Source organism: Panthera onca, chromosome B4 (genome assembly GCF_046562875.1).
Source record: "Panthera onca isolate mPanOnc1 chromosome B4, mPanOnc1 haplotype 2, whole genome shotgun sequence".
NCBI classification, from domain to species: Eukaryota; Metazoa; Chordata; class Mammalia; order Carnivora; family Felidae; genus Panthera; species Panthera onca.
In genome coordinates, this window is record NC_138345.1 from 10,307,985 (window position 1) to 10,335,358 (window position 27,374).

At 43.8% G+C, this 27,374-nt stretch overlaps 1 protein-coding gene across 17 annotated transcripts in view; it reads left to right on the forward strand.

Annotated features, from left to right (window-relative positions):
• The window catches only part of CELF2 (CUGBP Elav-like family member 2), an 844,193-nt gene extending 818,792 nt beyond the window's left edge, over positions 1–25,401 (forward strand). For 12 of the 17 annotated variants that reach the window (XM_078450445.2, XM_078450438.2, XM_078450442.2 and 9 more), the window contains 4 exons: positions 2,804–2,923; positions 9,904–10,101; positions 14,298–14,441; positions 17,604–25,401. In XM_078450445.2, the coding sequence (XP_078306571.1) occupies positions 2,804–2,923; positions 9,904–10,101; positions 14,298–14,441; positions 17,604–17,731 (590 nt within the window). In that variant the 3' untranslated portion in view covers positions 17,732–25,401. Of the gene's footprint in view, positions 1–2,803; positions 2,936–9,903; positions 10,102–14,297; positions 14,442–17,603 lie in introns of all 17 variants that reach the window. The other 5 variants (XM_078450437.2, XM_078450440.2, XM_078450441.2 and 2 more) reach the window with 5 other exon arrangements.
• Positions 25,402–27,374: the final 1,973 nt, after the last annotated feature.

Below are 27,374 nucleotides of genomic sequence, written 5' to 3' on the forward strand. Positions count from 1 at the left end.
ACAGACTTTAAGAAGAAACTAGAAATAAGAGCTGCCACAAAAAGTTGATTGCACCACAAGATACAATAATTTACAAACATCTACACAAGTAGTGACATAGCTTCAAGATGTATTCCAAAAAATGTCCATATTTACCCGGAGAAATTGAAATTACCACAGTGGGAGATTTTCACATGCTTCTCTCAGTAACGGACAGCACAAGCAGACAAAGAAATAGGACTTAATTGTAAATGTTCCTGATTTTAAACATTTATTTAAGAGCATGTTATGAATAATTTTTGCCAATATAAACTTGAAAACTTAAATACGTAAGTTCCTAGAAAGCTATAACTGAATACAACTGATTAGAGAAGAACAAGAAAAGTTGAACAATCTTAGTTATTAAGGAAACGTAATCATCCCATGAAGAAATATCAAGTCCACATCATTTTTACTGGCATATTCTATGAAACACTGAAGTTAGAAATAATTGCCATCTTTTACAGTTTATCCCAGAAAATGCAAAAATAAAGACACTGCCTGAGTCATTTGATGAGGTTAGCAAAAGCTTATTAGCAAAACTAAAGACACACAGGAAGGAAAATAAATGCCAATCATACTCATGTACACAGACAAAAAAATCCTAAACAAGGTATTATTACATAATAAAACCAAGGAATTACTGTTATTTTTGTGAGGTGTAATACTGGTTTTGAGTTTTTAAAAAAATGTCCACAGTTTTTAGAGTTGCATACTGAAGTATATAGGGGAGAGACAACAGAAGGTCTGAAATTGGCTTTAAAATAGAGATTGAGAAGGGGCGCCTGGGTGGCTCAGTCCGTTAAGCATCCGACTTTGGCTCAGGTCATGATCTCACGGTTCACGAGTTCAGGCCCCGCATCAGGCTCTGTGCTGACTCTCAGAGCCTGGAGCCTGCTTCAGATTCTATGTCTCCCTCTCTCTCGGCCCCTCCCCCCCCTTGTACTCTGTCTCTCTCAAAAATAAATAAAATGTTTTTAAAAATTAAAAAAAAAGATTAAATTGCTTCTCAAATATTCTAGAATGTGGCTATGAGTTTATGGGAGTTTGTCATGTTTTTCTCTTGTGTATTTGAAAAGTTTCATAATAACAAAAGGACTAAAGACACTGGATTATATATCATTTTCTTTTAAAAAGAGATATGCATTATGAGGTGTGAGAAGCTAATGGCCTACATGGACTGAAATGTGACAAGGTGAGGAATTCATTTTTTAGGCATTTGATCTGGCCTCATCCCAAAGGGATCCCAAGCAAGGTGCTTTTCAAGCAGTGCTGTTTGTGGTTTCTGAAGGCAGAGGAAGGATGAGCTCCCGCTGAGCAGGAACATTCCAGGAGATGGATGAAGTTCCTGCCCGTCCTGGATCTCACAGCTAGAAAAGGACCAGGTGCTGCTTTTAGCGCTGGTCAGAGTTTAGTTCAGCTTTCACCTCCATCACCAGGATAAAGCAAAGTGATGTCCATGGAAAAAGTCAGAGGAGTGTGAAGCTGTACAAGTGTATACAAATGTAAGACACGTGACATACTACTTACAGACGCCATTATGTAATGGTGTAAAAGGGACAGAGAGTGCAGCTGTTCTGGAGAACAGTCCAGCAGGTCCTCCAAATGTTAAACAGGAAGTTATCATCTTACCCAGCTGTCCTGCTCCTGGGTGTGGGGTGTGTGTGTGTGTGTGTGTGTGTGTGTGTGTGTGTACTCAAATGAAAATCAAAGTTTATGGCTATGCAAAAGCTTCTGTTACAGATGTTCATAGCATCATTGTTCATACTAGCCCAAAAGTTGAAACTATCAAAATGTCCACAACTGATGAATGGATACACAAAATGCAGTGTTTTCATGCAGCAGAGTATTACTCTGCTATGAAATCCTGACCCGTCCTACACAGAGGGATCTTGAGAACGTCTTGCTAAGGGAAGGAAGCAGTCACAAAAGATCACAAATTATGTGATTCCACCTCCATGAAATATCCAAACTAAGCAAATTCATAGAGACAGGAAGTGGTGGGGGGAACAGGGAATGATAGCTAACAAGGATGGCTTTCTTTTCGGGGTAAGAATATTCTGTTAGATGGTGGTGCGGCTGGATAACTGCAAACATACTAAAAACCACTGACTTGCATGCTTCAAGGGCCAAATTTTATGGCATGTGAGTGATCTGTCAGTAAAGCTGTTACCTAAAAGGCTGGGGGGTAAGAGAGAGTTTGGAGCAAAATGGTTTTGTCTCCTACCACTCCTCACCCTGTTACCACCACTGCCTGGGCCCTGAAGTCTTCTGTCAAATTCAGGAAGATGTAGGATTTTTTTTTTTTTCCCCAGAATTTCAGTGAGAAAAGAAAATGCCGAGTCTGAAGCAGAAACAGTGAGAAAACCAAGGACTGCCATTCACTCCCACCCCCTACCCCCTTCTGTGCCAGTCACTGGTGAACAGGAGAAGGCCTCGGCCTGCAGGACTGAGGCTGCCCTCCTGTGGCTGGTGGGGGGTGTGGGGGGCAGCCTACCCAGAAGACGGCCTCCTGTTTGCCGATTCACCCCCACTAACGAGCAGTGAGCATATTTACTGGCCGAACAGAGCTGTGATGGCTTACTTGAATCACCAAACCTAACCGCTAGGATTGCCCCCAAGCACAGCCCCACTTGTGTCTCTCCGATGGGAAGCGTTACGCGTGGCTCGCAGTTCAGCCCCCGGCTCCAGCTGCTGTGGAGAGGACGATGACTTTCCGGGCCACTTGGCCTTCACTCATCTTGTGTTTTCTCTCCCCGTTTTCCTGTCTTGTTTTGTTTTTCAGTGGCTGCTTCAACCCCCAACTCCAGTGCTGGTGCGGCCATGAATTCTCTGACCTCTCTTGGGACTCTGCAAGGGCTGGCGGGAGCCACTGTCGGACTGAATAATATTAATGCACTAGCAGGTACCATAAACAGTGAGTATTTGCTGCTCTGGTGGACAGCCTTCCCCCAAATTCTCCCCAGAAAATGGTCAGCCAGCCCTGAACCGCAAAGGATACGTAACAGGGAGAACTAAAGCTTGGGATGGAGGAGCACATACCCCGCCAGGCACATGCGATCTACATTCATTTTGCCTCACAGGTACCCAGCCCTCGTCGCCCCGGCTTTTTTCTAATCCACAGAACGTGTGTTCGTTCACTCGTAGGTTTCTGTGGCTGACAGCTAGTTGCAGCTTTCACAGGGGCGTGCTTTGGTTCTCTTCTTCTGAGAGGCAGTGTGTTTTAATAGAAAAGTGGACACGTGGGTCCAGTTCCAAATCTGGCAGGCACCTGCAGAAACCTCAGCAAATCACTGCCCGCCCACCCCAGGCTTCAGAGTCCCATTTGAAAACTGGAAGTTCTGGATTAGACGATTTTATCGGTACCCTCTTGCTCTAAAGATTGATGACCTATATAGAGAAGAACGAGGCCTTGGAAAGGAGGAAATGAGGCTGAGTGGAAAAGGCCCCGGCTGGCAGTGGTACCGTGTGGAGTCTTTAAGCGCTCACAGACAGGGCTCACTCAACAGCAGTTCATCTCTCAAGAGGCTCATGTCACCATGGCAGGTTGAGCCAGGGTGAGGCGACTCGCTTCCAGAAGTACTTCAGCCCAAAACCCAGGGACTCCCTGGAGAGCTCCAGGTTCCGTCCCACACAGCCTGCCCGTTTCTGCCACGTTAGAGCTGTGGGGGATAAAGTCATGTTTTAAGCTTGTGCTCAGCACTGGCTCCTACACTGGGGAGAACTGACCCTCCACGCACAGAAGGGACATCTCGTTTGCCTTTCCCTCAGTTCAGTCCTGAGTCAAGAGTAGCCAGGCCCAGGAGAGCCCAGAGCAAATCTGATTTCTGATTTGGGGGCCCAGTTACCTACCATGCAGTGCAGGCAACACAGCACCTGCCTGCTTCAAGCTTTAAGAAAGGGTCCCTGGCAAGTTAGTTTACCCCATGACTCAACAAGTGAGCAGTTTTCAATGGGTGATCAGATACTACCATTTTTTTTCAGCAAAACAATAACAAAAAATCTAGACCTCATCAAATTTCCAAGTTTTAATAAACACTTTTGTTCAGATGCTCTGGGAAAAACAAACAAAAATTGGGAATGAGTTTTATCTGACCGTAGGCCAAAAAAAAAAAAGGTGGGGGGATCGTTCTTTCTAGATATGATAGCTCTTGATTAGCAAATAGCATATGAAGTGGCAGTCACGTGACAACAGAATGTCTTATTCCAGTAAAACGGCCTCCAGCTGCCCACCTCCAGCAGCCCAGGAGCCCTCATCACGTTTACTCCTGTTTCTGACCTTGTTCTGCAGATGCTCCAACCCACTTCCTCCCCCTTGGTTGCAGACATGGGTGTTTACACACATCCCTTCATGCTGCTTCTCTTGCCCCAGGACCTAGTTCCCCTAAAACAAGGACTTTGATTTGATCGCCTGCCTGTCCTGTCCTTGGTCTGCAAAGTAACAGGCCAGTGGGAATGGCTGTCCTCCTCAGCACGTGCTCATGACTGCTGTGTGTTGTCCTCGGGTCTGTGTGTCCACCTCTCTCCATCCTCGTCTGTTGTGCTTTGCTGGTATTTTCCCATCGTTACCATGAGGGAATATAGAGGGACTGTGTTGAATGCCCAAGACTATGACTAGTTCTTGTGTGGGGTCTGTGTCATACAGATGTTGCTTCTGGCAAGGACAACAGGCTTATTAAATTGTTTTGTTTTTTAAATTGTTTGCAATTGGAGTAATACAGGTATGTATAGTTCATGGGGAGTTAAAAATGTGTCTCATTTTGAACAGTCCCTACCAAACAGTGTGAACCAGGAAAAGTGTTTAATTAAACCAAAAACCATGAACAAACAAAACCACATTCCTTCTGATCCGGTAAGTGTTACTAGCACAGAGCTATTTAACAATCCCAACGTTGGCTTGGAGCAGATATTTGTTTCTTTTCAAATACCAAGGAAAACCCAAAATAAATAGTGTCCTCTTTCAGACTATTCTGCCTAAACAGACATGATGATGCTACCTGTCCTACTGGAAAATTCTCAGAGACGGTACTCAAGAAATGGGTACCAGAATAGAGGCAGCTTCTGAAATAGTTGGCCACAGTTTCCATATCATTGCTGTTTCCTACCCTACTCCATCCCAGGAACAGTTACTTGGTACTGAAAGAATTCTCTGGCTGTCTGAATACAGTCCTCTTTCCCAGGGACCAGGGAGCCAGGAGAATGTAGGTAGACGGAATCCAATTAATTCCCAAACTCATCTTCCTATAAATTTTACCCCTTTCACTTCACTTCACTTCACTTCACTCCTCCTAAAATAAAGTTTGGGGTCGAAGAAAAGAAGCTAAATTAAAGTGTTCAAGTTTGATGTCCCTTTCCTTGCTCCATACATTCATGAATGGAGGGGCTAAAAAAGTATAGTTGAACCCTAAAGCTAAAAGCAGAAATTGTCAAGATCATAAGTAAGGAATGTGGGTGATTCACTTCTGGATTATCTGAGGGTTCTCCAGGCATGTTTTGTGTATTAAGATCTAAGCTAAGACGAAGAAGATATTTTTTGTAGACACAACCGCCCAAAAGTCTGTGTCTGACTCTATTTAAATGTATGTCAGGTGACACACTTATTTTTCCTTGTTCCAATCAACCTCGTTCTTCCAAATGGCTTAGCATACAGCCCTTAAAATTAGGATCGTTAGAATATAATCAGGCACAAGTACCTGATGAATAGTGTTTGTGGAAATACTTGGTCCTTGAACACACAGGTTTGAAATGTGCAGTCCACTTATATGCAGAATTCTGTCAATTAATACAGTAACTAGGATCCTACAATGTGTAGTCATTTTCCTTATGATTTTCTTAAATTTTAAGAATACGGTGTATAATACATATAATGTACAAAATATGTGTTATTTATGTTAGCGGTAAGAGCTTCTGGTCAACAGTAGGTTATCAGTAGTTAAGTTTTGGGGGAGAAAAATTAACACACAGAGACTTTCAATTGAACCCCCACTTGTTCAAGAGTCAACCGTATGTTATGTAAAGGAGAGAAAAGATGTTTGGGGCATATTATTCTGGCTTGTCACTCTTAAGTATGCATTATAAAATCACTCTCTTAATCTGTATTCTTGGAATATGTGAAATGTACATAGGTACATACATATATAGGCACATACAACTTCATACACACTTGTGACCATAATAACACAAACACACATATAAATGCCGCTAAGTGCATATTCATACTCCTCTACCATGGTTCTAGACATTTTACACTTCTTATCATCAGCTTGCAGCTTAGGAGGATGTATATCTTGTCTACAGCAAGGAAAACATCCCAGGAAATAGATTATAAACCTACAGGAATATATTAATACATTCCTCACTTTTGCCCTTTTGCGGGGGCGGGGGGGGGCACTTCTGCCTCTGCCTTCAGTACCATCAATGCCATGGTGGCATTCAGTGGCCACCAAAAGTGCTCCTGCTCATACTGGTGGGTCCTTCTGTGTCATTTGCAGAGATTTACTCAGGTGTCTCACAGCTCCTCAGGTCCCCCTCAGTTGAGGACCTTTGGAGAGTTAAAGCATCTCACAGGCAGGGTATGCACAGACCTTGCTGTCCATTCGCAGAGACCTCCCCTTGTTGAGGTTGCCACATCTGTCATTTTGTTCCTCATCCAAACAGCATGCGTGGGAATTTAGATTAAACGGGATGAAATGATCGATCCTTTTGGCTTTTTGAAAGAAAATCCCTACTCTTTTAAGGGGAAGCATTTATTCAATTTAACTTTCTTCAAACTTCTGTTTCTACTGCCCACAGTTTTTACATGTAATCAGATACCAGCAGCTGAATTGACAGGTGTTATCTTTGACAGAATAATTATTTAATATAAATCTTCCCTGAGTGATTTTTTTCAAATTCTACAAGGTAATCAATTACTTCTTGTACCTTGTCTTTGACAACCACATACCCCCAGAATCTCCAGGATAGTTTTGGTTTTAAATATTCTCACTGCACTTGTACCTGTCAGAATTATGACACTTATTTTTTGCTCAAAAGGGTGGTTTTACCATGAAGAAGGAAAGCCCCAAGCCGGAGAGCCCTTGCTAGTCCCCTCTTTGACATCAACACCCCCTTTGCTTGATGCCTCTGATACCGTTTCCCTCCCCACCTCAGGCAGGTCAAGCCGGCCACGGCTACCTCCCACGTGCATGGAATCAGTTGAAGCAAGCCAACCCTTCAGAAAGCAGATCTGCCCTGAGATCTAGTCCAAAAACACAGGCAACCACTGTGAAGTGTAGGCAGAACAGCGGCAATGTGCCGGAAGCCTCACAACAGTGCTGGTCCTGAAACCCATCCGGTCTTTCAGGAGCACTGAAGTTCATTCTGCTTCTGTGTTTCAAGGGGGGGGGAACAATTGGTGAAAAGGAGGAAAGAGAAGAAAATTCTTCTAACCTGGATGACTAAAAAGAAAGAAGGAAAAAAAAATCCCGTGCCACAGAAGGAGGGAGTCAGGGGCACCAAAGACCACTGCAGCGAAGGAGCACCTCTTGGAGAAGCTGGGCCTCGGAAACTACGAAGGAAGGCACTCCGAAGGCTCTTACGCGGCAGGGCCGGCAAACTCTTAAGGCCCTTAGCTGACCGGGTACCAGCAAGTGGCAGCGCTCTGTTCCCAGTGACGGCAAGGGGACTCGGAGACATGGATGGCAGCCGAGCTGGTCTTCGGCTGTGCTCCACGCGGCCCTGCGGGCTGTGATGCACCCTTGGTGTAGGTAGAGCGCAGGGTCACCACTCACTCTTACTAGAATTTCCCCCTACACGGGAATCCGGCTTTCTGGAGGGCCGGGCCACGTGGCGCGACCACTTGTATCCCTAGTGCCTGTTAACAGCCTGACAGAGATGAAACACAGGGCACTTCACTGTGCCCAGCTCTTCCGGAGTTATTTTACAGCCTCCCACCTCTCTAGAAAAGAAACACCGATGTTTCTTTGCATTCACACCAATGTTGGGAGGTGAGGATAAAATAAGACTGGAGGAGAAAAGAGAAATCCCCCCCCCCAGCCCTTCGGCAGCTGTAAGAATAGCAGGGGTGGAAGACAGAAGCCTGGGTGAGGTAAATGGGATTAGCTGGTGTCTTGAGGGATTAATTAGGAGGCCGCACTAGTTCTAAGCTCTTTAACAGTATTTATTTCCATGACTGAAAAAAATTAAGAGAACAGACTCCTTCACAATAAGAAACCTCAAGCACAGTCCCCAGGACCTCTGCTGGCCAAGACCTTTTTTGCCTAATTTGAATTTGCTAGATCTGCCTGCGAGGACTTCCTCTCTGCAGGCTTATTATTCCATTCTCCTGTGCTTCAGACTCTCCTCAGCACCCCAGCCCAGTGCCGTGTCTGTACTGAGGACACTGTGCTTGGTAATTGCTCCCAGGGCCCACTGTGTCTCCTCAAGCCCCCCACCCCCCAGAGAATACCAGGCCTGAGGCGCTACGCATTTCCTCTGCTGTGAGGCCATGGTCTGACTCCTATCTTGTATGTAGTCCTTCTAACCTAAGAGATGAAGTTATCAGAATAACAGAGTCGTGTCGAGAGTAAGAACATTCCCCACCTGCTCTGTCCCCTGTGGATGGCAGGCAGGAGCACTGATGGATGGTGACATGATTCTAGTGTTGGATTCCTCTGTATAATTTCTAAGCATCCTTAGTCCTCTATCCTCATTAGACTTCTTACCACTTTTTTTCAGTTAGTCATCTCAGGTGTTTTAACAGCCCTAATCAATAGCCCTAATCCGTTCAAGTGTTTCATTAATGTTTTCAATAATTTCTTCCCAGAAACCTTTTCTTTTTAATGTCTCAGTCGCACAGGGAACTAAAAGCAATTATGATGTCACCTCTTCCATTTCCTGAGTTCATATGAAAGTTAACACTCTATAAAAGTATTGCTTGTTTTGACTCCGTATTCAGGGAAAATGTGGCACAGTCAGCAACCATAACAGAGCAAAAGAGCAGCCAGGATCCAAGAAAAAGGTGCTGGACAGCATCCAGTTCCCATCCGTTACTGGCCAAGATCCAGCTTACAGACACGAGTATCCCTTCAGTTAACTGAAAAACAGGACCTGGAGCTCCTTCGTGGGTAGAAACTCTGGTTACGTGGGCACTGATAAACCTTTGCACGCGTGCACGCGTCTGCTCGCTGCTAAAGATGGCCCCGTTCTTTTTTGAGCCCCTGGTACCACGTAAGCAGCTTTGGTTCTCTGCAATTAGAGTAAGGGTCCACATTTTTTCCTCGCCTTAATTCTTGATCAGCTTGCGTGTTCTCCCTGAGGTCCTCCTCCTTGACACCATCCCTCCGCTGTTTCGTAGAGCCGGAAGGGCACTGCCTGCACGCTGGCTCACCGAGGACAGAGCTGGCCTCCAGGACCGTCTCGTCAGATGGCCTAGGGACACCAGTTTTACCCCTTTCTCCTCCAACCCGGGAGCCTTCCCCTGGCCCTTCAGAGGGCCCAGGAGGTGGACTGAAGTGTACAGATGTTACAAGCCTCTGTCACTAATGTTTTTTTCCACGCTTCTAAGCTCCAAGGAGGCTTTCATTTCAAAAATATAGCGGGACTTGCCAGTAGCACAGCGCATGGAATGGAGACGTGTTGTCTGTCGGTAGTGCCTCTGTGAGTTTTGATCGCTGGCCTTAGGGAGTGAGGGTGTCATTGCTCAGGGGGCTTTGGGGGGCGTGGTCTGTTTACCCTCATGCTGATGTATTCCTGCATCGTTGCGTTTTTCCTTCCGTGTCGGTTTCACTGGTGTGCCGGCTGCATGCACTTGCTGTTGTACGTGTGTCAAATGATTCTCTAACTTCCTTTGGAAAGCACTAATGAAAAGTGCTGTTTCTCTTCTCTATTGTTGGGTTTTTTGTAAAGTTGCTCAAATGCTCTCAGGTATGGCGGCTCTGAACGGAGGACTTGGCGCCACGGGCTTGACGAATGGCACGGCGGGCACCATGGACGCCCTCACGCAGGCCTACTCAGGGATCCAGCAGTACGCGGCCGCGGCGCTGCCCACTCTGTACAGCCAGAGCCTGCTGCAGCAGCAGAGCGCCGCGGGCAGCCAGAAGGAAGGTAGGTGCCCGGCCCGGGCGCGGCCCTTCGGAGAAGCTAGATGGGGCCGGCGTCACGAGAGGGCAGTTAGCGTACTTCTGTTCTTCCTGGGGTTTGTGGTGGTTTTCTTTTTTTCGGGTCTTTGGGTTTTTTTTTTTTTTTTCCTTTTAAGAAACTTAACAGGCCTAAACCATTGGTTTGAATCTTCTCTCCCCTCCTGTTCAGCCTTGTCCGTTTATCTTTGAATTTTTCGTTCTTTTAATTTACCTCCCAATATGGATTTCTCCCCCACCGCACCCTTACACGCAATCACTTAGGAATTGCTGTCCTCAAAACGCTGCAGGAACCCCCTTTCCCGAGTCGGCGCGGACCATCTACGATTTCTCCCCTTACACCTCAACTCCGCGTGAGTGCAGGGGGTGAACGGAGAGTCTCCTGTGGGCGAAGCACTCTCAGGCACGTCCCGGGTTTCTCAGCGTCCAGTAGCCCTGGGACCGCGTAGCCTGCCTCTCGGTAGGCGAGGCTTTCCAGGGCGATGATCAGATCCACCATTAGGATCAACTGGGTCCGTGTTTAATCAGGGGTCCTCGGAGCAAGTAACTAAGTGACTGATTGTCTTGCTCCTCTGCCAATAAGGCAAATTGAGTATCAGGAAGTTAATACTAAGAATGAATTAAAGCTAATTGTAAAATAGTTCATGAGCCAGTCCAGAGAGGGACAGCTTGTCTTTTTCCCTTTTGGTTTCTTTAAAGCAAAATCTGCAACATTATGTTTATTCTCTTTCTGACCTGTTACAGTATGGGGGAAGAAGCTACGGTAGGGAAGTACTAAAGACATTTTAATTTCTTCCCCTTCTTTATCCTCACCCTACAGTTCCCACCTATTCTTGTGTGCAAACTTCGACTTGAAATCTGGTGTTCTACAAGAAATAGAATAGTTTTACTTTATAAAGTGAACCTTAAAAGGGACACAGCTTTAAAGAGACTCATGTGTAAAAAAAGATTTTTTTCTAATCTTAAGAGATCGTTAAAAGTGAAAGATAGATGAAAGTTTCTTTACTCTCAGCTGTGACTGTTAATGTAGGTTTTTAAAAAGCTGCACAACTGTTCAGTCCACTGTGTCTCCCGAGGTGTGGGGAGACTGCACGTCATATATGCCTTGTTTCCCCAAGAAAAGCCTGCACTGAGGTCCCTTCGTCCAGGGTCTAACTACCCAAATAGTGACAAATAAGGGTGGTAGGAGGGGTATATGAGATAAGAATGTTCTCAGAAAAGAACATAAAAGCCAGGTCCCTACATGATTTTTAGAGAATGCCAGTCACTTCTCCATTGTCCCATCGGGGCCTTCCAGCAAGCCACATAACCCTTGTTGCTGAAAAACTTGAGTCACGGTGGCCTCAGCATGTAACAGTGCAAGGGTGAAGTCTAGGCCCCAAAACACTTCCTCCACTGCCCCCGGTGTTCATGCCTTGAGTTTTCAGGATAGCCTGCGCAGTAGCTCACTCTTGGGGATTAACATGAAGAATGGCCACCCACTGGATTATTGACATTTAGGTATCGGGCCTACCAGTAGCAAGGGTCAGTGCTTGATTTTTGTGGTTGGTGGGGTTTTTTGGCTTGTTGAGTGTTTTTAAATCATTTCCCACTTCCTCCTGCCTCTCCTCTGATCACCTTCTTCTCACCCAGTGATGTGTGCTCAAGAAATTTAAACCATCTTAATATTAGTTTTACCTAAATTGTTGTTTTCAAGGCACATTATACTGGAAAGGGGAAGAAGAAGAAAAAAGGTGAATTCCACTACTGAATAGATTTTTAGCCTTTCTACTCCATAGTTTTGTTCTTTAGTCAAGAGAGTTGAAAATCAAGTTGATGTGTTTAGTCATGTATCCTAGTGTATATTTTCCCAGAGGAAAGTGAGCCAGGCTGGCTTTGTTTTTTAAAGTAGGTTTGATATTTCGCCCAGCTAAATCTTCTGAAAGCTGATGAGGAACACTGACCACCTTTCCTGTCCCTTCTAAAGGACCTTCTTTATACTTTCCCATCCTCCCTGATTTACAGGAGGCAAGTCTCTTACTTATACACATACAGAGGTAGAGGCTCTGGATGCCCGAGCAAAAGCTGGTGGGCGTAGGCTGGCTGACACAGATACCCCAGCACTCCATGCTAGACCAGGTGCCCCATGAGAAATACAAAATGTGAGCACCACCCAGCTGGGGCCAACCATGTAAGCAACTCTAGGAAGTAAAAAATAATGTGTACTAGGAAACTCCAAGGAATGTGTGACTTGTCAGGTTTTTACTAAACGTAGAGGTGGATACAAAGGGGGAACCCTCAAATTGTTCTAGTGTTCACAATTTTGGCAGTTTGCAAAATCAAACTGTTGCTGGGTAAAGAAAAAACGGGGAGGGGGGGGGTCATACACTAGGAGATGCTGGTGGCAGTTTTACCTGAGAAAATAGTGAATAAGAAGACAAAACCTCCTTAGATTACCATTTTGTATTTTCTTGGTCCCCGTCTCTGGCTCAGATACAATCAGAATGTCCAGCATTCTAGAATGCCAGGATTATCCAGGCATGGCCAGTAAATCTGTCAGAGCACATTAAACTGCATTTCTCCCCAGGCTTCAGGAGTTGAGATGACTTCACAGATCAAAGTGGGTCCCCTAAATCCTCATTTGTACACTTGGATCTTTTATCTAGAAGGAATATGAAATCTGGATGGCACCAGATTTGCCCAATATACGTATTGCAAAAGATGTGCCTGGCATAGTACCACTCAGAGCACCCATTTCTACTGTTTTGGTTTTACATCTATCCATATTAAGTTTGGATTGCTTAAGAATTTTTTTAAACCAGGAAACATGTGGGGCCCTAAGTCCTGCAAGCATGTCCCTTTAAATACAGACTGCCTCCTTGCACTGGAACATGGCTTTGTCCGTGCAACTTGTGACACCGAAAATTAAAGTGGTCACGTTGGCACTTAAATAAGAAAGGCTTCACCTGTGTGGCTTTAGACATTTGCCTCAAGAAGACTTCCTTGTGACAAGTCCTACGCATTAGAACACTCCTGTTTTGTGGGAAGAAACTTGGTTTGACTCTTCTTTATGAAGATGTTTCTCTTATTTTCACAAAGTTCTTTTACCCCAGTTTTACTTTTCGTAGACCCATATATTGTCCCTGCCCCACAGGCAGTGCTGGTTCCAGGGGACACCAGGCCCAGAACTTGGAACATCCTAGAGGCATCTAGCCCCGGGGCCTCTGAGAACCAGCTGGGGGAAGATCTGTAACCACCGCAGGCAGCCTTCAGCCTACAAAGTGTTCTTGCTGGTTATATATAAGAAGATGGGTACCTCCCACCAGGTCATTCAGATTCCCTCCTTTTCCTTTTTTGCTCCTTTTAACCTTCAGATGGTTCTTGTGCAGGTGGCTATAGAGAGAGGGGAGAGTGCACGGGAGGACACTTAGGAGAGCCTACCTTTCTAACCAGCATAGCTAGGAAGACCTTCCCTTCTCTGCCCTTGCTTCTTGTTTCTCTGGAAAGTGACAGTGGAGCGTGAGGAGCTTGGATGAGTTCAGTCTCTGACTAGAGTCGGCACCTTGCGCGTTCATTTCCAAGGCTAATCCCCAGTGGTATAATTCCTATCACGCCTGTGAAACTCTAGCTACCTATTTTTCCCTGCTTTGACTCATTGCCAGTCATTTCTAATAAAAATGATTATTAGACTGTGTGTTAAGAGATTTGGCAAATCAAAACTGGATGGATAATTAGGTAAATGATTGAGAAATCCAAGCAACATTACTGCTATATCCATTACTCTAAATTGCTGCAATTTGCTTAGAAAACACAGGATGCTCTCAACTCCCGAGAAACAGTATATACATACAACAAAAACACAGCCACCCGGGAAAACCCCACACCTACATTCTCCTCCCCAGCTCTACCCTATGGCAGCCGCCCTCATCCCCACGAAGAAGAGACTAAAACTATGTGCCCTAAGCAAATATGAGCCACAGACCATTGTCTCTGGAAATTGGAACATCTGAAAGGTGATTCCCATCTTGAAAGACATACCAGCACTTGACCTGTATATATCTGTTTCGTTCCCTTTAGTATGAGAGGAAGGCACATGCTTAGCCTGTTGTTAAAGCAGTCCTAAGAAGAGGCCTGGGGAACTAAGAAGCGAAGAATACCTTACTCTGATTTCTTTTTCCTCTTTAGGTCCAGAGGGTGCAAACCTCTTTATTTACCACCTTCCACAGGAGTTTGGAGACCAGGACATTCTGCAGATGTTCATGCCTTTTGGAAATGTTATCTCTGCTAAAGTCTTCATTGACAAACAGACCAATCTGAGCAAGTGCTTTGGTATGCAAAAGAAACCAAGCCAGAATATCACAGTTCATTCCCAAGTGAGGAGTCATGGGAAGGAAAATGTAAATGGCAAACATTTAGACATCCAGATAGGGCCTTCCCTGGGTGGTGCCGTTTCCCGGTTTTCTGGATCCATGTAAGCAGATTGGGCAAAGTCGTGTAATCAAAAGCAGAGGTAGGGGCTATATAAAAAGGATCTGGGAAATTAAATGCCTATACATTAGGTATTGCTGTATCCTGTGCTATTAGAGCGTCTTGCTCCATACATCTAATCATCTTTCACTATAGAGCAGCAGCAATTTCTTTAAGCCCCAAGGTCTGAAGCCAGCTTTAGCAGATGGAAACACACTTAACAGACTGTAGTGTAGTTTAGGCTACCCTGATACAGAAGGGCACTACAGACCCTTTGCCACGGTTTCCAGGCCCTTCTGGGTCCAGTAGGATTCAGACACTGTGGCTTTGGGTAGCATGTCGTACTGGGAGGCTCCTGTTCAGCACCACGTACACTCACACGAACCCTCACGAGAATGCACATCCCGTCACAGCAGGCCTGGGGCTACACTGCCCACCACAGCACCTTGAGCCCCGGGGCAGGCCGTGGAGGTATTTCACAGTCACGTGAAATGCTGCTTGTGCTGAGATTCAGGAGCCAGAATTTGCAATGACAGGATCTGCAGGGACTGAATGAGTGGAGGCAGAGCACAGGAGTTACAGGAATTCCGAGAACGCTGGAAAACTCAGGTCCTCGGTGGCTTGACCTCCTTCCTCAAGGAGCCCAGACCCTGCCTCCTGGGGCAGTGTTTCCTCCCTGAGAGAGTAAGGCCCGCTCTCTACTTGCTCTGATGTTTCATAGCAAAAGCACAGCATTCATTAAATCTATTTTGTGTTTTACTTTTTGAACCCTTCTGGGCCCCCAAAGTGGTTTAGAGGCCAGAATGTTAAGAGTATATATTATTCACTTGACAAGTCGTGGCCCAGTTTAATAGAACATTTGCCTGAATCATTCCTCCAGTTTAGTAATTCATGTGGGTAGTAGGCAGTAGCCGTACAAAACAAAGCGAAATAGATACAGACCAGTGGAAACGCAAATGAAAGTGAATGGTATCAACAAAAACAGCGAGGTGGGAGGGGTGGTACTCAAACTTAAGATCCGTCTCACTGGTAATGGGCAGCTCATCTAAAGACAATGTTTCGGCTTCTAAAACCCCATTATCATATAACACCTTTCTAATTTCTGTGCTATCAACCAGCAAGGTCTGAAGCCTCTGTGTTTAGGGGAATTAGTATGGCAACCACTGAAAGTCACTGTTTTTACCCACCTGGAAAGGCTGTCAGCCTGAACTCAATACACTATGGCATCTGCTACATAAACCCCCTTGTGATGGTTCGTGAGCGAGTGAAGTGGAAAGTAAGTGGTTACATAGGGGGTGAGCGTGCACTTGGGTAGCTTACCATTAGGAGCTTCCCTGCACAAGGGTTTGAACCAGATTTTTATACTCCTCATTGCTAAACAATGTCCTGGGCTTATCTGGAGATTGGAAAGGGATTGTGCTTCAGGGTCTGAATTTAAGAAAATATGTACAGCCTTGAAAAGAGATTATATCAGCCCACAAACTATTCAACCAGTGTGTAATCAACCTACGCCTATGAATATCAGACAATTGCATGCAATGCTATGCACTGTTTTCAATTTTTGTCACAAGCTACAGCATCCCATACCTACGTTTCTCAGTGAGCCAGCCTAATGGTGGCGGGGAGAGGGGAGGCCAGAGTTGTCATAAGCTGGTACCCCATTCTTCCATGCTAACTAACCTCGTGGCCAGGTTTCGTTGCCCATTTCACCCTTGATCCATTTCCATTCTTTAACTATCTTGCTGCTTCTGGATAAAGACCTGGAAGGAAAGGAGAAAATCATAGCAAAAATCTTGGATTCAAGATCACCCATACCAGGAATTGGATTTAGTCAAAAATCTATACCCCCATTTTGCAATACAGCCTGCCTAGGAAAAGCTTTGCTGCATTACACCATATGCTCATTTTTATCAGCTGAGAACTCTGCGGAAGGTATATTTTATGTCCTTGTCTTCCTCCTCTAGTTTGTAAAGGAATTTTCTCTTTAGCTTTAGACTTTTAATAGTAGATCGTTGAAGAAGCCTAATACAGAACGTTCTTAACAGAGCGAAGATGCACTCCGTATAATGGCTTCCTTTCAACCCCAAGTAGGGACAGTACAAGCTCGACAGCTTTACACCAGCATTAACTAAAGAAAGTTTTGCGTGTACCCTGCCACCCCCACCCCCAGTGTCTGAACAAACCATATGATCAGAATTGTTTCTGGGTCTTTGCAGAGCATCACTGGTTCTGTCAGAAGCCTGCCCTCCCTGCCATTTTGGTGGTGAGTGTTGGTACAGAGAAAGATGCTAGGAAGTCTGTTAGGGTGGTTCTTATGCCCTGAGCTGTTCACTCTTAATATTCTTAGAGGTTGCAAGGCAGAGATTTCCAGTCTGTTGAACTCAGCGGAGCTTTGAAAATGGAAGCTGAGCTATGGAAAAAAGGCCCAGCATTTCCCTTGGGTCCCTAGGTTCCTCCCAGAAATAACTCCACAATGTTAGAAACCAAGTATAAATTACTCCAGAGTTAATTCACTAACTGACCCCATCCGACAGAGGAACGGGTATGGGCTCTGTGGATACAGATGGAGAATTGGAATGAAAGTCAGGATCTTTGCAGGGCACCGTCACCAGCCCTGCCTTTAAACCTCACCGGGTTGGGACCTGTGAGCCTCTGGGGGGCCCTTTGAACCCTGGAGTATGTATCCCTATGGTCCCATGAGCACCACTTCAGGGAACCCGGGGCTCTCTCAAAAGGGTTCGGTAAACAAAAGAGGCCGGGAGTTGGAGATGTAGCTTTTCACAGACGGGTTCTGTTGCCGTGATGCATCAGCTTTTCTCCCTGCTTCTCAGTGGAGATTTCCAGTGCTGCCCATAAACACCGCGTGTCCGTACATGGTAGGCACACAGTGAGCTGAGTGGAGCTGCACGGAGCCCACAGGACGTGCACATCACCTACCACTTTCCGCTAACTCTCCAGCCACCCCGTGACGCCCTGCTCCCTCTCCATGTTGATTCCCACCCTCCTTCCCCTTGTGTTTTCCAGGTTTTGTTAGCTACGACAATCCGGTGTCTGCACAAGCTGCTATCCAGGCTATGAATGGCTTTCAGATTGGCATGAAACGCTTGAAGGTCCAGCTGAAGCGCTCCAAAAACGACAGCAAACCTTACTGATCCTAACCCCAGAGGCTCCCTGCTCTTATTTTAGCTTTCTTAGGGTAAGTCCCACAAGCCAGCCTGTTCTCAACAGGAAAGGCAGAGGAGGACCACATTGCCAACTTTTACCAAGAGAGACGGTTATTTTTACAATAAGGCCTCCATGTCCCCTTCCCACTCCCCCGTCCCCGTTCGCCATAATTAAAACTCGGGCTACCTTGTTTCTATTGAGTAAACTCCTCTTCCAGTTGTGCCACTGTATTCTCCTTTGTTTTGCAATTTGAATCTCCTTTTACCTTTGTTTTGTTTTCGTTTTTTGTTTCTTCGGTTTTGCTTTTTTTTTTTTTTTTTTTAAAGAAAAACACACATAAATAAATGACATCTTGAGAATTTAAAAGGCAAACAAAGGCTAATGTGCAATTCTAACTCTGAGACCCCTGGTGCCCCAGAGCACTGCCTGGAGAATTCACCCCTCCTTGTCCGCGCCCACCCTCGAGGAGGGCGCCAACCGTTTAGAGGTTAAGGTGGTGGCCTAGCGCAAGAGAGAAGCCAGGAGAAGCACTTAAAACAACACAAACGTCTTTCCACTACATTTGGTTCTGTTTTAACAAGTAGGATTTTATTTTAGGGTTCAAAGAAACGTGACATTTATTGGTCAGATTATTACACTGGTTGTCTATTTCGTTGTTTTATTTTTAGTTTTTAGAAAGGATTAATGTAAAAAAAAAAAGATTTAGAGATCTGTTTCTTAAAGCTACAGGGTTTAAAAATAAAATAAAAATGAGTGAAAATACTTGATGTTTCTTGAAAGATAAATTTAATAATAAATAAATAATACATAAATACATAAATAAAAAAGAAAGCCACAGGCCTGTAAATTTTATTTGTAAAAAAAGCATTTCTATTTTTGTACAAAATTTTTACTGCCTCAGAAATAATGGAAGTTATTTATTGCCTATTGTTAACTTATTGGGTACCTAAAGAGCAGTTCTCTGTGCTAGCTAGATCCTTTTGAAGTAGTCTCTAGAGGAATCGTTCTAGGAATGGGCTTTTTTTCACCGTTGAACCCTAGGCCTACAGTTCATGCTTTATCCTCTCGTTGTTCGTATCTGTCTGATTATTTTGTTCGTAACTTCCATTATCTAGTTTACAGCTCAGTCGTCTGACTCTCCCCATATGTTACATCCGTTGAAACTGGATCCTCTCCCCTTGTCCCTTGCCAGCCCCCATCCCAAAACACCCAGAATCCATCCCCTCTCCTCCTCCGGATGGATTCTCTTGGGGTTCCATTGTGCTGTGGATAAAGATTGTAAGAAATGCAAATTACGCGAATGGCTCGTAGACTCCCTAATGACCTAAGATTTGCATTAGTTTTTCTCCTGCACCCTTAAGAGTGATTTTGTTGCTGCTGCGTAGATTCTGTGTAACTTTTTACTCTCCCTTGTTTTCTCCCTAGACATCTTCATGCCCGTTAGTTCACCGTTTGCCTAGCATGTCCCTGTGGCGTCTCAAAAAAAAGTTTCATCGTCCCGTCATTGTTTCTGATGTCTTTCTGACCTCACATCACATTTGGTTCTCCTACTGACCTTTGATCTAGTTTGACCTTTGAAATTTGCATGTGACCTCATCTAGCTATTGAATTCTGGGAAGTCAATGTGAAAAACATTGCTGCATTCATGCAAGACTGAAATTTATTATTAGACAAATTAATTATAGAAAAAAACCTGTGGCAAAAACGTTTCTTTCTTATTTTTTTTCTTTTCATAAAACAGACTTGAAAGTATTATACAGGGATTGGCATTCTTCCCGGTCACTGGTAACAATAGCAATATGTGTCCAGGGACACAGAATGTTGGTTTCTAACAGACTACTTCCAAAAACAGTTTGAGAAAAAAACTGTCTGATTTTAAGTCTCTAGAGGTCTGTAATAGTTTTTACATTTTTCAGGCAGTGTAAAGTTTTTTGATAAGGCCATTTTAGGTGGCTCACTTTCTCATTAAGATATATATATAGAACCACTTTTTGTAGATTAGTATAAGAAAAATATTTACCCTGTTTTGGGGCAAATGCTACCTATTTGTGTCACCTTTTGCTGAACTGACTCACAGTTAGACAATCCATGGTTTAATGCACATGAAATTACCTATATTTTATACTGTTTCAATGTACAGGAGAAAGGTTACTGTAAACTGTGTTACGTTGGTGCTTCTGTGAATTAAGTTGTGGCTTCATCATGAGTCTTACGGTCTTAATGTTCTCTGTTGATAAGACAAGTTTAGAATTGGTTTACTTAAAGAATTTCAAAAAAAAAAATGTTTGCTTAAAAAAAAATTTCATGTGAGGGGAAAAAAAAAAAACCTATTCCAGAATAAGTTTTGTGTTGGCTTGTAAAGCATTGATGTCATTTTTTTTTTTATTGTGGACTATTTAGATGTGTTTGTGTTCAGCAAAATGTGATTTTTTTTTCTTTTAAAGAAAAAAAGTGAAAATATATAGTGCCAAATTCCAAAGGTACTTCCTTCCTAGAGCTTCAGTGTGTTTCTTGTGAGAAGTAATTTGATAACATGGGTATTTTATTATGTGTTTTGTATAAATCCCTAATATTTAAAAAACAAAAAACAAAAAAAAAGAGGTTAAAAAGTTTGTTAACTTGCTATCCTGTGGTCTTGTTGCCTGAAATTGTTATTGTTTGTTATTTCTCTATGATGTTTTTTGTAAGACATTGTATAAGTGCCCATGTCTCACTTTTTTAACCGCTCTGCACATCAATGCTGTGACGACAACCTCACAATGTATTTTCTTCATAATATATGGAAACCTCTAAGGTGAGAAAGTTTTGAACTTTTAACCCTTTCTACCCAGAGCTATCTGGAATGTGGGTAACTTTTTATACTGTCATCATTTTTCTTTGTTCCGGGGTGTTTCTAATTTGGATCCCCCCCGATACATCTTTTTTTGTTTTTATTTTTGTCTTTCCTTTTTTTATCCATTGGTTGAGACCCAAAAGAAAAAAACTCTGCAAGGCAAATCTGGAGGAAAAAGAATATACTTTAACCCTCTGATTTTTTTTTACCCTACACCATTTTTTTGTTGTCGTTTTGATTATTTCTCATCATTTAAAAAAAAAAATCAGTATGCTCCTGAAATTCCTTCTCTGGTTTTCATTAAAAAGTTTATTGGCTAAACCTTCTAAAGGGGGATGGATGATAGGTAGATTCAGCACTTACATTAACCTTAACTCATGTATGCTTTTGAGATCAGGTTTAGGGGTCTGTTCTAGTGCAGAATATTTTCATTCTACTTCCAATTAAGCGACTTTGTGTTGAGGTAGTATTTTGAGGAATTTTTGTTTCTTACATGCTTAAAAAGTTAATGATGTTTCTCATCAGCCGTTGTGCTGAGCATTCTCTGATCCCAGCAGATACCTCTGATTAAGCAAGGTGTCTGGGGTTAGAAGCTGATAGCCCTTTCCCTTTGGGTTCACTTTATTAACTGGAAATCATGTACAAGGGACTGACCACGGAAGTAAAACTCTGTTCTTTATCACAGTTACTGACCAAATACCTAGTACCAGGTCCTCCTGCCACTTTGTCAAGTGCCACAGTACTTGGACTTCGACTTCACGTTGAACAGCTCTCTCTGGCTGTCTTGACAAACCCCTAGGTCATCCCTCAAGCCCCAACACAAACTCCCGCCTTCCTGAAAGAGGCCCTGGAAGCTTCTTAGTCTCTAAAGGAGTTCAGAAACTGCTGGCTCCCTTTCCTTCCTCCTTTTTCCCACTCACCACTCTGTTTGGTTTCGTGTGGATGGGATAGCCCTGGGATGGAAAGGACTAGCCTCTAATGATGCAAAAAACAAAAACAAAACCACAAACTCAAAACAAGTTTCCTTCTTCCAGCACATGCACTTACAACGAAACGATCTGTATTATCCTCACACGTGTTTACTACTGCTGGGGCCTTCCTTCATCCTTTGAGGGCTATTTTGTACTTCCTGCAGCAATCAGCTTAATACCAGAAGTTACCGCACGTGTCTCTCACATACAGCACAGGGTGGCTTGTGGATGCACAGAACACAAGAGAACACCATCTGAGTTTCAGACTGTCCTCTCCTTTCACCCGCCTGCATCTCCCCAAGAGGAGCCTGAGTGCCGGTGACGGTGACCGCAGGCTCAAGACGGGCACTTCGCATTGGGTGTCTCTTCTTTTGCAGGCAGCCAAACATTGAAGGGCAAAGTTTGGGGGTTTCTCTTGTTTTGGTTTTTTGTTTTTTGGGGTTTTTTGCATGTTTGCATTGTTCTTAAAGCTAACCCTCAGAGACAAACTGTCCTTTTACTCACTTTATCTTTTAATATAAAAAGGAAAAAAGCTGCAAGGGTGCAAAGGGCCTGTGCCAGAAGAAAAAACACACAGGAAACTGTTTTGTTTTTTTTTTTAAATCAAGTGTAGAGAATAGTCGTTTTTAAACTAAATTCGAGAATTGTGAGAAAATGGCCGTCCTCAAAGGTGTAACAAGTTCATCTTTCTTTCACCATAGGGGTTACAGTTCTTTGGCTTGTGCTACTCTGGACTCATTTTACTGTTTGTTTTTATTATCTTAAGTGCTAATTAACAAGAAATAAAATTTTAAAAAAACCTGTAGTTTCATTACCTTTTTGAATAATGTCATACAAAAAATGTATTTGTGTTTTTTTGTGCTGTGAGAATTGTTGTTTGTAGATTAATAATATCATTTTGTTTAGAATTACAAAATAGTTTTTAAATATTGTCTGAGAAAAGCCAAAGTTAATGCAACCTAGTGGAAACTGTAAGACCATTTGAGTATTGTTTGTTTTATTGATGCATTTGGATTTTGTTGTTTGATGGAATTTGAGCCAAAAAAAAAAAAAAAATACGCAGGCTTTCCTATTTCTACAACTGATTGTACTTACGCATTTTGTACCAGTGGAACTTTTTATACTGGAGATTAAAAAAACAATGGAAATTTTTGTGGCTTACTCTAGTGGGCCCCCTGACAATGACTGATTTCAAGTTTGATTTCTGGTTGATAGAAAGAAAGTTGCTTTTCTTTTGAGAATTAAAAACTTTGGCTTGATTTCTTTTTTCCCTTTGCTTATATCTAGCATTAGAATTTTGTCTTAAAATACAGCGGTAAGTTTCACTTTTTATTCTGTATTGTGCAGTTACACAATAAGGTAATTAGATTTAGAAGTACTCAGTCACTTTAAGTGGATAAATGTATTAGTTACAACTTTAGGGGTTTGCTTTTTTGCTGTTTAGATCAAAGTTTTTTCTGATTCTTCTGTCCTCATTGTGAACATAACCGTGTAGTTGAAACAGTCAAACTTATTTTTGTAACGTATGTTATTGTGTGATGCAGTTTTTTGCTTCTGTCTCCAATATTAAACCATTTTCCTAATACTTGTTTCTCTCTCTGCGTGTTGTATTGTTGGTGGTCATTCTGTGTTGGTGATGCATCTACACACCTCACTGTTTCACGTATCTGTTTTTTTTCTCTATGTTGTGTAAAAAGATACAGTCGATTCCACCTAAGTGAATATCTGATTTGGGGAAAGAGAAAACCACACACCAGCCACCTCCGATTTATGTACAACAATAGCCCATCTTAACCACTGCTTCCAAGACCGCTACTACTTACTGCTATCGTTCACCTAAATAACTGCCTCCGGTGTCGGATCTGCCAAGACCTTTTCCGGTCTTGTGAGCACAGTGTCCCATTTCACCCTCTGTCCTCTCGCCCCGTCCCCCTCGCGGGTGCGTGTACGCGGCTCCTCAAACTCCCTCACAGCCGCTCTGCCGCGTCACCTTAAGCAATGTCCGAGCAGCAGAGCCGGGGCTCCTCCCACCTCCCCACAAGGCTAAAGGCACGTGGGTGCAAAACCTGCTTAGAAACTAATCACGTGTTTTAAAGAGGTGAGCTGTAAGGGAAGAACCAACCGACCGACCTGGTGAACAGAAGATGGGAAAAGGGTTCAACTTAAGTTCATGCGTTGCTATTAATCACTACCTACTTATAGAAAGGTAATTTATTTTTAAGAGCTAACTGAATCCAGGGGCAGCTCTCATTATTAAAAAGAACAGAAAACAAAGGAAATCCTTCCGAGTGCTCAATCTAGAAGCTGTCCTCGGAGACGGGAGGGGAAGGAGGTAAAGGTTCTCATGCTCACAACTTCATAATCTATCATCCATCTCCAAATGAAAGCCAGGAATGCCATATGCATCCACACACTCCCTCCTGAACGAACATCTGTTTTTTAAAACCTTGCCCCCCGCTATCCCCCCAACCCGTTACCAAAAGAGAACGAAAGAAAAACAACTTCCTCGTATGCCCTCCGAAACTGAAGCTCCAAGCCCCTCTCCCTTTTCTGCCCATCTCTTAAGCTCAGGAATCTGACCGCTCTCCAAGTGCTCTTAAAAGATTCCACTCATGTTTGCTCCCCTGTCTTAGCTCTCCTTCCAACCTTTCAGACGCACAAACTCTGTCTGACTCAGGCCACCCGGCACCGGGCAGCGTTCCTCTGGCTGCCAGTGAGGTTTTCCCTGCAGGTGCTCAAGCCCTTCGCCCTCTGGTTTCGGCGGCCCCTCTGCCCCCTAGGCTGCCTTTTCTAGTCGGCTCAACGACAGAGGGGCCCGGTGAGGCGGAGGAAAGGAGGCTCTTTCCCCCCCCCATAGGCCGAACACCTCGGTGAAGTGACTTCGCCAGCTCCAGACCTGCACGGACAGGAGCTGACTTCCAGCCAATACTTCCGCTTTAAATCTCACACTTCATGAGACTGCCTGAGAACCCACCGCTTACCTCAGTGGGGAAAGATGGCTAAGGGTGTGTTTTGTTTTCTCTTGTGGATGGGGGAGGGAGGGAGAAGGGGGTAAGGAGGGTGATTAATTCTTTCCGAGATGCAAGTGTTTCTTTTTAAAATCTGTAAGTAATACAACTATATATATATCCACCATTTGGCACAAGGCAAAATACTCATGCTAAGAAGTAAAAGAAGGGGAAGACAAAGCCAGTTTCTTCTGTTGTTGTTTTAGAAAAACAACACAAACAGGAATTCTCCAAAGAAGGGGACAAAACTGCTAGTTCCCTTAAGTGCTCATGATTGTACAGCTGGTCCCTGCTTGAATTCATACTTCTCATTTTGATTCTGTAAACCACCACTGCAGTGTCAGTTAGCGAGGTGTATCCGTTTGCCACACACGGCCACCTTGGGAAACTACAGAACTGCCAACATTTACCACGCTGACGGCAGCCACACACGTCTGCCCGGCCCACAGCACTTAGAACAATCCGTGGGCTGGGACTCTTAGCTGGCAGGCTAGGAAACACAGTGAACATAAATGTACTGTGAATCGTTCCTGATAAGTGAATAAAACATTGTGACCAAACAATCAGCTTATTCACTTATCAGGAATCGACTGTTCTGCTAATTCGCTGTTTTGTTTTTCATCTCTGTTGTAGCTCACTATTTTTGCTGTGTTCTGTTTTCTCCTCTCATGCTTGGGCAGAATCACTGGGAATACTATCTTCATGTGACCATAAAACGTTTATATCGAGTGAAATGATATCTTAACAAAATCTATGCACTTGCTATCAGGAACACAATACTGGATGTGTCTTATATATATTGAACTATATAGTACTCGATTTCTTAAATAAAGCTTAAGAAAGGACTCTGTTGTGTGTAAAGTTAATGTGATTATTTTTCAAGGCAGTGTTTCTAAGGGGTATCTTTGTTCTTTTAAGTCTTGAGTGATACAGGATATTTTTCATTAAAATTATATCACTGGCTTTATGACTTACTATTCAATAAATTTTCTTTGGAAACAAAATGGAGTGGGGGGAAGTTCTTCCGAGCACATCTTAGCAGATGTCTATCTGGAAAACCATCCCCTTACTGGTGACCGTGGCAAATCTCTACCCAGGGCACGATGGGTGGCAGAAGAGAGCAATCCCCTCATGCCAGAGACCCCCGGAAAGCATCTAGAACTGGCCCTACACTACAAAACCCAAGTGCCTTTCTGAATGTGATCTCTTCAGGCCCAGAAGAAAGGGGACAGAAAAGAAAGATCCGAGAATAATGCTGGTTTGCGTCAATGCTTTCCCAAAATGCTGTGACTCTAGAAACTATACCCTGCTGGAGAGCAACGGCAGTTCTATTCAGGACTGCAAAATGAGAGCGAGCAAGAGAGGGCGTTTGATCATTCAGGATGAGAAGGGTAACGTTTCAAAGCGATATGTGAGAGAGACATCCTATAACAGCTGCAAAGCTTAAATGGGAGTCCTGCTGCTTGGCCCCTTGAAGAAATACTTTTGAAATTTTTCCTACGGGCCACAAGTCTGAACAGAATGGAGCGTTCTCTTGGATTTTTTTGCTTTGGGGTTTTATGTTACATTTGTTTTTCTTGATTAATGTTTGATTCTAAGAAGAACTCCTAAACTTCTACTTGAAAAATGGCACAGGCATCCTAATCCCTTATAAAACAAATCTTTGTAATCCCTGATAATGAGGGACAGAGACAGCACGGCTAATGAAAATCCACAGACAATCCAAAATTCTTCTTCCAGTCTCTGCCTCCTCCCACATCCTACTCATCAATTTGTCACAAAAACAAAAACAAAAACTTCTAGTGAAAGCGAAGGATCAGAGAAATCGCCAAGGGTAGTAAAATCAAAGGGTCTAGACAGACTGTGCTTGCTGGAGCCATGGAGTTTGGGTTAGGGGAAAGAAGTTCTGTTTAAAAAAAAATCTTTTTTTTAACATTTTGAGAACCATAGTTCTAAATGACCTGGGTTCAAGTGTTGAACAGGTGCTTACACACGGAGGTACCCTAGAAGTACTTTTTCATAGTCTTGCCCTGAGCATCAGTCACATATCTAGGAAGCATCTTTTTTTTTTTTTAAAGAGAACCTATCCAAGGCGATAATGGGTAGGAGAGCTCTGAGGCTCCGTCAGGAAAGGAGGAAAACCAGCGCGTGCCCTCTCCCTCTCAGCCCCAATTCAGTGGTCCCCCCGCTACTGACTCGCCACCCCGGGCCGACGTCAGTAGGAGACGTAGGAGACCTGGCTCAGAATGAGGCTCGCGGGTCTGTCAGGCGGGAGGTGCTTCAGGGGAAAGCTACACTTCTTACCTTTCTCTACGGGGCAGCAAAGCAGGTATCAACTTACACCTGCCTACATCTGCGGGATGTTTTTGAAAACGAAAAATGAATACATAAATCTATACATATGAAATATATAAATGTAAAAGACTGGTCACTTATAGTTAAAGCCCCAAATAAGCATCCCCGATTCTGAGACAGAATGAACTTTCTTACGTGAAGCTGGCGTTAAAGGTACGCAACACTCTTAGGAGCATTCTCTGGTGAGCCACGCTGCCTCAGTTGGGATGCCAGCTCTACCACTAATTATCCACGGAATCTCTCTGTGCCTTACCCTCATTGGCAAAACAGGGATGAAAAAGTACCTTCCACGTGGGCTTCTTATGAGGATTAATTAAGCCAACACGCAGAAAACACTCAGAGCAGGGTCAACCACACCGGGAGCGCTCAGTAAAGTCAACCAGTATGTAGCAGTGGCAGTATTTACTGACACGGCCGGCCAAGCTCCCCTCCGCGGGCCTGGTCTGTTACTCTCTCCTCCCAC